At 36.7% G+C, this 13,856-nt stretch overlaps 1 protein-coding gene across 5 annotated transcripts; it reads right to left on the reverse strand.

The window, feature by feature from the left end:
* Positions 1-7,532: 7,532 nt before the first annotated feature.
* LOC107648737 (phosphatidylinositol 4-phosphate 5-kinase 9) lies at positions 7,533-13,856 on the reverse strand. Of its 5 annotated transcripts, none has more exons than XM_088491769.1 (9): positions 13,592-13,856; positions 11,912-13,252; positions 11,056-11,223; positions 10,602-10,767; positions 10,011-10,121; positions 9,573-9,760; positions 9,066-9,223; positions 8,314-8,479; positions 7,533-8,088 (listed from the first exon to the last, which is right to left on the reverse strand). In XM_088491769.1, the coding sequence occupies exons 2-9, from the start codon at positions 13,150-13,152 to the stop codon at positions 7,812-7,814; spliced, it is 2,475 nt and encodes an 824-aa protein (XP_088347895.1). In that variant the 5' UTR covers positions 13,153-13,252; positions 13,592-13,856; the 3' UTR covers positions 7,533-7,811. The 5 variants fall into 5 exon arrangements, with proteins under 5 accessions (XP_088347895.1, XP_016208055.1, XP_088347894.1 ...); XM_016352569.3 differs by having other exon boundaries at positions 13,704-13,834; XM_088491768.1 differs by having other exon boundaries at positions 11,912-13,796.

A 13,856-nucleotide genomic window follows, 5' to 3' on the forward strand; every position in this document is an offset into this window, starting at 1 on the left:
TCAAAAACAAAAAATATAATTCACTCTATTTTTAAAGCATGTGCTAGTCATCGACACTTGATGTTAGTCCTCATGGTTTCTTATTTTATAAATTTGGAAATTGTTTTGAGCAAGTTTGAATGTTTTTTCATAATAATAGTAATAAAAAAAGATAAGGATTAATGTGTTTTGGCATTAAGAATATACTTGTTTAATGTCTAACAATGTATCAATTATTATTATGTAATTATTACAAACAAGGATAAGAGACTCTAAATTCTAATTACAATTCCATAATACTATTATAGAAAATTTCGAAGGCCAGCAGTTTTTAACAATTTTGCCCTACATTTGACTGGCACAAATATTAAATTATTTTTAACAAATAAATTTTATTAATTTATGTATATAAACTCTAATAAATATAGGTACAAGTTTTATTAACTTATGTGTTTAAATTTTAATAAATATTAATATAAATTATATATTTTTTGTGTCCAAACTCTTATAAATGTGGATGTAAACTGCTACCAACTAAATACTGATCTAAAATAATAATATTTGTTGGTCATGCAATATTGCTATTACTATTAAATTAATTATTAATTAATTTATATTTATTATACCCATACATTTAAGAATTTATTAAAAAAATATTAATATAATAAATATTATAACAATAAAATTTTAATTTGAAAAAAAAATTGTATGAATTTTTTTAAGATAAAAAAATCTCTGATAAATAAGTCCCTGACTAATCAAAATTTAAAATGTCATTGTTTTGTTTGCATAAATAAAGACAAATAAGTCCTGATTAATATGGATTGAGGAACAAATTAGTCCAGTTCATTTTTTGTTGGCACTTAATGTCTAACTCAATATATTAATGTAATACGTTAGTAACTTCCGTTAATATATGATAGATTGACAATAATACTAACAGAAAGGACATTTATTTTAGTTAGAAATGCACATAAAAATCAGAGACAGGAATTGAAATGGACATTTATTTTAGTTAGAAATTGCATTGTCATTCTAAAAAAAAAAGACAGTATTAAATTGATATTTTACTCATCTTTTAATTATTGGATAAAATATAAAATTTTATTAAATAAGTTTGACACTGAATAACTATATATGTGGATGTATTATAATTTCAATCGTTAAAGTAGATATGATAGCTATAGAATTTTAACAATATTTAAGTAATATTTTTTTAATTATTTAACAATACTTTTTAATTTGAAATATAAAAATAAAAAACGTTATCAAAATTAAAAAAAATGTGACTGAATTTTATTTAAAGTTTATTAGGTACCGTAGCAACTATAGATAGCTTTGAGCATCAAGGCAAACAAACTAATTAACTGAAAATCAGAATTAGTTTGGATATTTCCCTTTCCATATCTTTGTTTTGTTTTGTGTTTACGGTGAGCATTGCCATTGCTAATGTTTCTACCGTATTACATACCGATTTTTTTTTTAATAAATAAAATAAATATATTAATTACTGAACGAGCATTTTTATCGAAAAGCATCACATAACTTATCTTATTTAGAGTATAAATGAAATAAGTTAACACGTATCTTGTTTATACTGTAAATAAAATAAGGCTGAGAATAAATGTAGCGTATATTTTGTTTACTGTGTAAACGAGATACGTATTGACTTATTTCGTTTATACGGTAAACGAAATAAGTGGGTAACTATAACGTTTACAGTGTAAACGGGATACATTAAGACAAATTTTCAGCGGCTATAAAAGGATGTGCAATCCTTTGTATCATCCACAAATATTTCACTAGCTACTTCTTTGCTATTTATTCCTTCTAAAAATAAGCCAAAATGTCTAGTAGTAGTAGTTTCTTGGTTGTAAGTATGTATCCCAATTGCCGTATGAAAAATAGTGATAATAGGGTAGCATTTGAGTGTGAGAATCCCATTCTGTTGCATACCCAACCAGTAAACTCATTGGCAGAATTCAAGAGTCTGATATTGGGTAGCATCGGTGGGAGTGGGAAGAAAGAGATCGAAAGGGTGCGGTATAGGTTGCTAGCACCGATGGAAAATGGAATTTTTCGGTTCCGTCTATTTTGGCTCCATGGTGACGAGCATGTACGCCTGATATTTGACATCCATGGGAGAATCATGGTGGAACAAGTGATGGAGCTTTCTGCGGAGGTTGGCGACGTCAGTGGCGGTGGATCTGGGTCGTCAGACTTCATCTAGGATGACCCATCTCTCGCACCACCACCAATTCATGATGCTAGTCCAGTGGAAGACATGGAGGTCGACGGTGAGGACTCCGACGAGGAGTATGTTGCGGATAGCAACGAGAGCGGTTCCTCAGAAGATGATGATGAGGAAGAGTTTGTACCGGAGACCCTGGTTGAGGCATCACTTAGGTATCTTCTTCCTCCCCTGCGTCCGATTCTGACCTTGTCATCTGTACCCAATCACTATGGTACATCGGATCTGGACGCGATGCACGAGAAGAGCCCATTTTCCAACACGAGTGAGGAAGATTACAACTTGGACGATGGGGGTGGAGTTTAGGGTTGGCCACAGATTCAAAAGCAGAGATACACTGAGGCAAGGTGTTAAGAATTACAGCATTTGTAGAAGTGCTAAATATCGAGTGGTGGAGTCCGATCGATTAAAGTACCATGTGCATTGCCGACAACATGCAGTAGGCTGCCCTTGGAGTCTAATACGTTAAAGATTCATCATATTCAATGTTGTCAGTTGTCGTTGTTATGCTTGTTGAACATGTTTACCACTGTTTTTCTATTTCACTAGGGAGGTGCGTAAGGTGGGAGGAGCACACACGTATTTAGCACCCACAATGTCGCAAGACCACCGATAGTTAGACAGCAATCTCATCTGCCGTGTCATCCTTCTGTTGATACAATCAAACCCATCCGTCAGTATCTCAGTCCTACAAGGTGCAGTTAGGTAGAGCTATCACTTCAAACCCTCGTATAGGAAGGTCTGGATGATAGAGCAAAAGGCGATTGCACAGATATACGGTGATTGAGAGGAGTCTTATAATAAGGTGCCCAAGTTATTGCAAGCACTACAGAATTGTTGTCTGGGAATGATGTGTGAGATCAGCGTTACACCGTACTATAATGGTCACCTCATGGTGCGTTACTGCAGCATGTTTGACAAGGTATTTTGGGTCTTTCCTCCCTACGTCGAGGCTTTCAAGCATTGCAAGCCATTTGTCTCTGTCGATGGTATGCATCTGTATGGAAAATATGGTGGTGTTCTCCTTATTGCAGTTGCAGAAGACGGTAGCAGCAATATCCTTCCTATAGCCTTTGCAATTTTTGAGTCTGAGATGATAGAATCATGGTCTTTCTTTCTTACCAATCTGAGATAACACGTCACCACACAAGAAGGCATGTTGATTATTTCTAATAGATCTCAAGCGATCAAGGCTGCATTGAGAGCTGAGGACAGTGGCTGCCATCCTCTGAGAGCATTTCATGCTTACGGTGTCTGACACATGGCAGCAAACTTCATTTCTCATTTCAAGTCTGCTGAGGGAAAGAGGTATCTGATAAATGCTGCTTATTGTCTAAACCAAGGTTCTGAAAATCGAACCGATCATCGAATCGCTCTAGCTACTGGTTCACTGGTTTACAAGTTCAACCGGTTCGACCGTGGTTGAATCGAAAAAACTGTTTTATAATAAAATAATAAATAAAATATAAATAAAAATACACAAAAACTATATGATCTTATCAATTTACAAACTCAAAATTTTTTTTAAAACACTCTTAAAATATATGTTTTCAAGCACTTTTGTTATCATCATCTTCAACTTTACACTTATCACTCAATAAAAAAAATCCACAACCCTAATCCTTTGTGATTTCTTTTGGAAAAATAAAATCCCATTCAAGAAGGAAACCATAACTGTAAGTAATTGAGAATATTTGTGAGACTCAGCACCAAGACATAGAACAAATATACATATAGAGCAGTACCAAACAATGTAATTTTCAATTCCATGAATCATAAACAAAAGGGTGTTTAAATATTCACAGAATCAATCTAATTCAGCATTAAAAAGCATCAAAAATCAAATTTTGCAGTTAAAGAATGAAGTAAAAAATATTAGAAATGAGAGTGGCTTGAACCATCGTCTTTCGCATCAGAGAAATACACTACCATCATCATCATCACTCCCAAGACCTCTAACAACAGCATCATCTTCATGATTTACTTGCTCTAAATCAATAACACGGGACATCTGCTGTTTATTAATTTTTTGAAAGCGTCAATTTGGTTTAAAATTAAAACACAGCAACAAATAATCACCCTATACTCTGAAATCAATAAATCTATCCACAAAAATTCAAAAACAGCATACTCATAAATTAAAAAATAGCAGCAGCATAGTAACAAATCCATTTTTAGCAATAATTTCGACAACACAAAATCAATTTCTTTGATTGATTTCACATTCAAAAAATCACTAATCAGATTCAGAACAGACTCAACAGAGCAATAACAATACAATCCAATTACAATATCACAGCAACCCACTATCCAATAATCTCAACAAACAACATCCAAAGAATTAATCATGCTTCAGGCAAATAGTTTTTCAACAATTAATCATGCTTCAGCCTTCAAGCAATCAGCTTCAATAATTAATCATGCTCAAAGCAATCAGCTTCAATAATTAATCATTTAATATTGCTTCAAATGGGTGTTGATCCTGTCTGTATACGAATGGTGTTACTGAATAAAATGATGAATGTAGAACCAACAATTAATCATACTTCAAGTAATAACAGCAAGGTTTAGAAGGTAGAACCAACAATTAATCATACTTCAACAATTATTATTACAAAAAATTACATTTATACCTAGGGTTAGTGAAAGACAGGGAAGAATGCAGAGCTGGCGGTGACAAGGACAGTGGCTGGTGTCAAAGGGTCGAACAGAGCTGGCGCCGACAGAAAGACTGCGCGACGGCAACTGGCGCTATCGGTGGCTGCGATTTCGACGACTGAAAGGAAAGCTGGCTGAAAGGAACTTGCGACGGTGAGTGACTTCCACGGACCTTGCAACGCCGGCAGTGGCTGGACGAAGATTGCTACAGAAGCTCGTGGTGGAGACTGGACATGGTGAAAGTGAGAGGTGAGAGCGAGAGGTAAGAGTGGAGGGCTGGAGGGGAGGCTCGAAAGTGGGTCTGTGTAGTGTGGGTGTCTGGGTGAAAGAGTCCTAGGGTTCCCTTTTGGGGGCCAAGTCAAAACGCCTGCAGTTTTTGGCAAAATTCAAAAACCGAACAGAGCTAGCAGGGACGACGGCGGCGTGGCTGTGCGAAAGAGGCTTCTACGTTCCCACGGTGGCTGCGCGATGGAAGGGGAGGAAGCTTGCAATGGATGCTGCGTGATGGAGGGGAAGGGAGTGAGCCCTGTCGCGACAGCGGCGGCATGAGGCGGTGGCTGAAGTGTTGAACGGAGGTGAGGGACGGAGGTGAGCTTGGGAGAATGGAGTTAGGGCTAACTGGGTACTAGAGGCTGGATCTGGGCATCAGGAAGGAGGATGGACTATGGAGTTACCGAGAGAGATTGAAACGGCAACGTTTGGCTAAGCATTCAAAAACCGGCCAGGTAACGGTTCGGTTCGATCGACCGGTTTCTGGCCGGTTCACTGGTTCAACTCCGATTTTTGAAATCTTCAATTTTGCTATTTGTCAGAATCGTATTTCTTCACGGTTCACGGTTTAACCGGTTTGACCAGCTAGTCCGAACCAGTTTTCAAAACCTTGGTCTAAACAAGACCGGGTATGAGTGGTACATGGATGCATTAACATTATTGTCCCGGGAGATAGCTGATTGGATCGGTGTACACACAGCAAGCTATGTTTAGGGTATACCAGTCAGAGTTTCTGCCGATACCAGATGAGAAACTTTCGCTGGAGTGGTATGGGACACGCCTCCGACCTAACCCTGCCATGTGCAGGAAGTCTACTGGCAGACCAATTTTTATAAGGTTTCATAATAAGATGGACGAGGGCGAGCACCAAGAGAAACAGTGTGGATTATGCAAGCAAACTGGTTATACCCGAAGAGGTTGTCCAAACCAGCAGATGGACGAGGCCTAGTCGATGGTTGTTACTTTGTATGTGTTTGGTTTAGGGTTTTTTTTATTGTAGCCCATGTGTTTAGGTGGAAGTGTGTAATGTTTAAATTTGTGTTATTTTCATTGGCAGTATTTTGTATTCCAAATTTGAATCATTAAGTACAATGAATTCTAAACATTTCGTATTCCAAATTTTGAACTGCCTCATTGTGGCCTTTTTTATTGAACTCTAAATATTGCGATACAAACCATAACAATGCTTTTGATTAACATGCACAAAGCGATGAAAGCGTAATATAACTATTAAACCAAAATATATCGAATGTCACCTTATCAAAGTACATCAAATTGTAACTACTCTTATATAAATACATCAAAGTACATCAAAATACAGCAATGGTAATAACAAAAGTAATAGCATACAACAGAAACTATCTGAGATCATTCGCGGTGATCACCCTGGAAATGTCGCCGATGGCCTGTGCCACACGGCGGAGGCTGCACCTGTCTTTGAGGTTTGCTCGGATGTGGGTCTGCCTGAGGATGTGGGTAATACTCGGGTGATGGACCTGGATGGTACGACGCAGCATAGCTATCGGAGTACGACACCGATGGATACGGAGGGTAATAAGGCGGAGGCAGAGTGGTGGAGGCATCGAATGGGACGCCATCATCAATCGGCCGTAATCCACCGATGGTGGTGTCGCATATTGAGCACCGGGTCCCAAATGTGAACCGGAGTATGTGCCAGAGCCTGGGGATATGTGGGGGACCCGTATAGTGGTGGAAACAGGGGTAAAAGGGTGACGGTATGTCTGACCCATGCTCTGCCCCTGCAATGTGCTAAGTCGCGTTGAGTCTGTTAATGTCTCCAACGTGGTTATCAACGTACGCCATATTCATCGAGTAACTTGGAAATATGATTAGAAAAGGTTAAAAGTGGGAGAAAAGGCCAAAAAAGAGAAATCAAAGGGTTAAAATGGATGTTGTGGACGAGATACATATATAGGCCTCTGCTCCTCTTATCTCGTTTGCAGTGTAAATGAAATAAGTTAATACGTATCTCGTTTACATTGTAAACGAGATAAGGTCGTTACACAACATGTGTATAAACGTGATATGACATGTCTTCTTCAGCCTTATCTCGTTTACAGTGTAAACGAGATATGTATTAACTCATTTCGTTTACACGGTAAACGAAATAAATGATGTGATGTTTTTTGGTAAAAATGATCATAAATGCATATTTCGGTAATTAATATATATTTTTTATTTATTTAAAAAAATCCTATTACATACATAATGATAATGTAATTGATGCTGTCTATAGCTGTAGTTGTATTTCACTTCTGAGACTATATGGCATAAAACCATGCGACCTCGGCAAGAGATGAATATCTTTATGAAAAATGCTCAAAAACCATAAGAATTTGTTAATTTTGGCCACTTTTAATCATCAATTCAATTTCTTTAGTCTAGTAATTCAACAATATATTTTTAAACTGATGACCAAAAACTATATATTTTAATGGTCCTCCCACATTTCTCGAACTTCATATCACCCACCTATAATGATTAAACATCCAAAAAAGCAATGATTTGACGTAGTCTACCTTAGATCATATACAGATTACAATACCAGATTATGATGACACTTACTTGCCACCTACTGTATAAAGGGTGATAATGTTCGCACTTCTGAATTTGAGTTTAATCTCAAAAGCTTTTAACCTGAAACCGAGTTTTGCGGGAACACTTTCTGAATAAATTCCAGGAAGCGACGCGAGTAGAATGTAGGGTCGACGGCCGAGATAGACAATGAATCAAACTGGAGAGATTTATAGGCATGTTCAATCTTCTTAGTCATGTTGTAGTCTTGCAGTATGTCGATGATACCGAGGTACACTACAACGTCATATACCTCATGGAACATTTGTTTGTCCTGTTTTCCTGGAATCTGCTCTGCCCTCGAGGGCATGTTCACACCAAGCTGGATTTGGAGCCTGCTTAACAACAAGTTATAAACAAAGAAAAAAGCCTCAGTATGCGGGATTATGGTGTAAAGGGAGTAACAGTAATAACTCATAAGACTGGATTTGGAAGAGAATTACAAGATTTCAGTCAAGTTCATACATGCAATTATTTCATGCATCATCATGAGCCCTATGATCGACTTATGGCTTATAAATAATTGATCCGATAATAAAAATCGTTAAGAAAATGTGTACCTTGCTGTACCAGGTAGAAGAAGATCTACCTCCTCATCATTAGCAGATGAAGCTCTTAACCTGCTACCTCTAATGTGCGAGCCTACAACGACGCTGTCATCATCTGATCCTCGAGGAACAAGAACAAGGCCTTGTGGATAGTTATATACTTCGTCCTCCAGAGGGTCTGATAGAGGATTGTCGCCAAGTTTTAAATTAATCAGTTCCATTTTTATAGTTCTACTAGAAAAGGGGAAAACATAAGTAAGATAGGAGAAATATATAAGTAATTTAGTGTATAAAAAGTTAAAAACTGTATTCTTGTATCACAACTTGAGGTAAAGGTTCACTGTCTTATTTTTCATAGACTCAAGTTTCTTGACTAGTTGACAACCTAAATTGCAGGACTTGTATAATTTGCTGATCTGGTTTGAGCAGGGGGGGGGGGGGGTGATATTATCTATCCAATCCCGCTATGTCTACACCCTTTAAAACACTGTCTTGACACCGGTATTTTCTTAACAACCAAACCGTGTTCATTGTTTTGTTAATTAAAAAATAGTTTAAATACACAATTAATCTAAACAACTGTATTTTTATATGGGTATCAAGAATGTTTGGTGTATGAATAGTATTTTCTTTTCTATATAGTCCAAGACTCCAAGTAATGAGTTGCATGCATGCACACAAGGTTGGCAGAAATAAGCATCAATCACATATCTCGCCCAACTACAAACCAATAATAGCTTTACCAAGCAAAATCCACTACCTACCTTCCTCCGCAAGCATTGCCAATCCATCCACACTCATCCGGTGGCTGTATGACGTGAGTGGGCGCAGCTGCTCGGGAGCTCGATAATGAACCCCTAGAAGGAGGCTGTAATCCATAATGTGCTGTGCTTCCAAAAACCTGCTGTCTATTTCAATCTGCCTGCACAAATGTACAAGTAAAAGGAAAATTTCAATATTTACAGTGCTTTAGAGAGAAAAAGGGAAATTTCTTTAGTGAACAGTAATAGAATTGGGTGAAAAGTGAAGATTTTTACTAAATTTAGAAAAAACATATACATTGTATATGACAATTTTTTTTTGGTTGTCTTTTTTACTAAAAAAAGTAATCTTTACCCTTCACCAAGATTTCACTTTTTACTATAGCATTACCCGAGGAAAAAAGTACTTAATAAGTAGGAATATCATGCCGATTCTGTTAGCATACAGTACTATGAATTATAAAATATCGGGTCTCCCACAAAGCTCATCAAAACATTACTATCACTTACTTTAGTAAAGACTCCCTCCAAGATGGTTCCAAGTAGAAGCAGTAGTTCAAATCTAAATCTTTAAGAGTGGTATTCTCATCAATTTCTATCTTGTCTGATGACCGTCCAAGGGAAGAACCTTTCAAATCAAATCTCCTATGAATCCTTAATTCTGTGCAGAACATATTTCCCATTACAACAAAGCGAAACTGCAAGACACCAAATTATATGCTAACAATAGCCGCCATTTTAGAGAAAGGAATGCTATTAAGTCATTCTGTATGAAAGATCTAAGATATGAAAAGACTCAAATATTTTATAAATTTGCTTAATGAAAATTCTCAGTTTCTCGCACTTGATATTTCGAATTGAGAATTAAGGTGCAATCCAAGCCTTCGTTGATTGAAACAGAAAAACATTAAATCACAGAAAAATGTAGTAATATAATATGCGCATTACCTTTTGACCACTTGAAGGTTTAATTCTGTGCAGGCCAAAAAATTTTGTAATGAGTGTATTTTCATATGACTTCACATGATGATGATAGTCTGGAAGCATTCTCAGAAGAACCTACATGTCAATAAACATTTATACATCAATTTGTTCAAGTATCAGAAAAATACCGGAATTTCCTAATATTTTGTGAATAGAGAGAATTCTATTTATTTATTTTGTTAATCTCTGTTATTGTAAGGTTGGCATACCAATAGATATTTCGCTTTGAGTCCGTGGCTATACCAACTAGCAATTCCTTTCAAAATCCATTGCTTCTAATGCGCTTCTAAGTCTTATATGGTGAAATAAAAAAACATCCTTTGACCAATATTGAAGGAAATAAAGTCTCTGGTGTAAAACCATTATCAGAGAGAAGAAAAGTTGATTAAAATTAGTTATCTTTATTATTATTATTGCAGTAAAATTGCATCCTGAATATCAATAAGGGAGTTGTTGGCTTCATTTTTATGCAATTCCACTGAATGTACAATTAGATGCATACATTAGCATCAGTATCGACTCTACGTCAAAATCGAAACAAGTATACGAACGCACCTTGACTTCAGATCTCCGCAGCGTCTTGATCATGAAACGATCATCCTGAGATAGGAAAAAGACACTACCACTTTTCCCCGGAGAAGATAGTTCCCTCAGAGCATCATTTCCACAGATAGACATCATGTAATCAGCAGCATCAATCTTGAACAACTCTCTTAAATTTCTGTGAAAATTGGAAACAAGATAGAGGAATGCCAAATGAAAATGGAAGGACTACGATATATAAATGATTGATGTACTCAATTATCCATAACAAGGGACGATTTACTCAAGCAATGAATACTATATCTTATAGTTTTCTGGATATACAAGAAACCAGAAACAACTACTTAATTATAGAGCCAGAGAAACTTGAAATAACTAGGATACATTTACATGCATCACAAGTCAACATATAAACACAAAGACCATATGAAAGAAATTGATACCAAAATGAGCATAAATCACTAACCTAAACACCATTGGGCAGTAATCTTTCCATCTAAAATCATCTGACTGATGCGGAGGGGTTAATTGAGAACCTTCTTTTGGAAAATTCATCCAAAAGCTTGCTTTGCTACCAAAATCCGACGCTCGCACTTCTCTACTCTTTACAGGCGTAATCTTGCCCACAGTATACCTAGCCATATTGAAAATTTTGCTTAAAAATATTAAGGAAAATATATGCAAAAGTATATTTAACTTCAAATTTCAGGTGCATTAAGAAACAAGCTATCTTAGTCCCACTGTAAAAATTATGAAATAAAATCATGAGGCATTTGTTCATTGAAGATGAAACATCTTATAGCTGTCATGTAATTCCTCTCATATGACTATTGGAGCCATACACGTTAGACCTCTATGCTCTAATATGTGATCCAAGGAAGATCAAAAGGAATTTCAAATAAGGGAACAAGGATCATAAATGTCCTTAATTATTAGAACCATCAATCATGTCATAATCCTAACTCTGTAACTTTATTATGGCCTTTGAAGGTGTTTTCCTCTAGAAATGTTACCATGTTAGAATATGGAAATAAAAGCACACAGATCCGAGCGGAGAAAAGAAAGAACGAATAGAATTGGAAAAAGATCCTGTAAAGTGAAGAAATTGATAAAGTGGTAAAGTAAGGGGGGTTAATCACTATTGAATTTATAACTTCAATCATTTGTAAGACTTACTATCTTAATTTGATTAGACACTTATTTTCTCACGTTACCAATCTCCAAATTTTAGAGGAGCTTGATCCAATAGAATTATCACTTGCAACAAATGATAACTAATAAAGAAGATTGAGTTTGCTAAAAGTTAAAATGGTTAGTTATACCTTATTCCAAGTTGCAAACTGAGCATCAGATCATAACTCCTGTGACCTTTGATGATTGCTTCACCAGGTCTTTTTATCTCTCTTGCAAGCTTTCTTTGTCGACGCCTAGCCCTTCTAGACATGGATGTAAACATATCATTCAACACTACTTCACTTATTAATACGCCTTGCATGTACTCTCGTTCCAAGATTGGGATCTTCGAAATAATCTCTTTATTTCCACTTTCTGGTAAAGAGTCTGTTATGTCGAATGCAGAATCATGTCCAATCACTTTCTCAATTGATACCTCAAGACTCCAACGCCTTTCAAGAGAAACATTTGTTCTACTAGACTGGTCCAGATTTAACAGGTTTCCCTTTGCAAGTTTATGAGACGAAACACGACTGGATCTCTGATTCTCACGAAGCTTGACATCTCCAACCTGGCTCTGCTTTCTCAAATCCGGCAAAAGCCCTCTTTTTCGCAAAGCTTTGAGGTAGATTTCTTGAACGGATGGAAGACCGCTGCCTTTAGGATAAAAAGTTCCTTTACCATCTTTTAGACCGAGTGACCAAGTCCCAACATAGCAGCCTCCATCACTCCAAGTGTATACTCCAAACCCATGCATCATGCCATTCAACCAATTTCCTTCAAATGAATCCCCGGTTATCCATGTTAGAGTTCCTTTCCCCGACATGGTCCCGCCTTTCATATTCCCCAAATATACATTCCCATTTGCCCATGTATACTTCCCAGGCCCCTCTGGTGTACCTCTTATCCAAGAGCCTTCAAAGATATCTCCATCCGGATAAACTTGGTAACCAAGACCGTGCTTAAGATTCAGTCTCCACCGCCCTTTATAGGTCAACTTATCCGAACCAATATATGTTCCGGTACCATGGACATATCCGCCAGAGAATTCACCCTCATACACTGCTCCAGAAGGCCATCTAATTTTCCCAATACCATTTCTCATCCCCCGTCTCCATTCGCCCTTGTAGACGCATCCATCGGACCAGACATACACACCATGGCCCTCGGGCATATTGCCAAGAAGTGAACCACAATATGTTTCTCCATTAGGAAGCAAGAGTTCTCCAACTCGAAACCCAACGATTTCAGAGGAATGATCAGCTTCACCATTCGTCCATATAGATAAGTGATCCGATTCGTAAATGGCATCAAGAGATTTGGTTCTGTCAGCACAAGAAAGTGCGCCTCCATCCAAATGATCAGCAACTATGGCCACAGGGCCAGACATGCATAATGACCAAAAGGAAGATTTCCTTGCGGAAATTAAAAGTATCCCAATACCTCAACAGCTACAATATAAGAATAGTTGCATAACTTGCCTTGAAAGTCTGAAACAGAAAAAGAGGAGCCAGAAAAAAAACTACATAAAGTAATTGAAAATCTTTTACTACTCAACTAAGAAGACACAGAGATTGCCTAGAAATCCAATAGCTTGTTAGATTTTATAAAAACAAAGTTTTAAAAGAAAAATAAAGGACAGACCACAACTCCAAAGCATACATAACATATTATATAAGAAAGAAAGTTAGAGCAGATTTTCTCATAATGGAAGGGCTGCATTTTGTTCATTTCAGAAAATGGAAAGGACAAATAAAGCAGTATATATCAGAAAAGACAGATTCTGTATTGGAATATTTAGAAAGTTGAAATATGAAAAAGGCGGTTACATAATTGATCATAACATAGTCAAACATGATTCGTGAACGGAAATGGTAGCCATAAATGGAAAAGAAAAAGTTCAACACAGTGGAGGAAGCAAGAGAGAAGAGAGAAGAGAACCCCGAAACTTGAAGGAATGAGAATGAAAAACGTTAAAATTGAAGTTGAAGACTGCGAAAAAGTTTCAACTTTCAACCGTGAAATTGTGGCCTCTGTTCACAACCATAAACACCCAAAGATTAAGAGCTTAATTACTAATCTTAATCTATCTCC

Source organism: Arachis ipaensis, chromosome B6 (assembly GCF_059453495.1).
Source record: "Arachis ipaensis isolate K30076 ecotype BB chromosome B6, ASM5945349v1, whole genome shotgun sequence".
NCBI classification, from domain to species: domain Eukaryota; kingdom Viridiplantae; phylum Streptophyta; class Magnoliopsida; order Fabales; family Fabaceae; genus Arachis; species Arachis ipaensis.

What these genes read in the sequence shown, in the direction of transcription:
- LOC107648737 (XM_088491769.1), bottom strand. Translation starts at nt 13,152, where the DNA reads ATGTCTGGCCCTGTGGCCATAGTTGCTGATCATTTGGATGGAGGCGCA. An exon ending in TGGAGGGAGTCTTTACTAAA is followed by an intron (nt 9,224 to 9,572) that starts GTAAGTGATAGT and finishes ACATTTGTGCAG; the next exon opens with GCAGATTGAAATAGACAGCA. An exon ending in CTTCTACCTGGTACAGCAAG is followed by an intron (nt 8,089 to 8,313) that starts GTACACATTTTC and finishes GTTGTTAAGCAG; the next exon opens with GCTCCAAATCCAGCTTGGTG.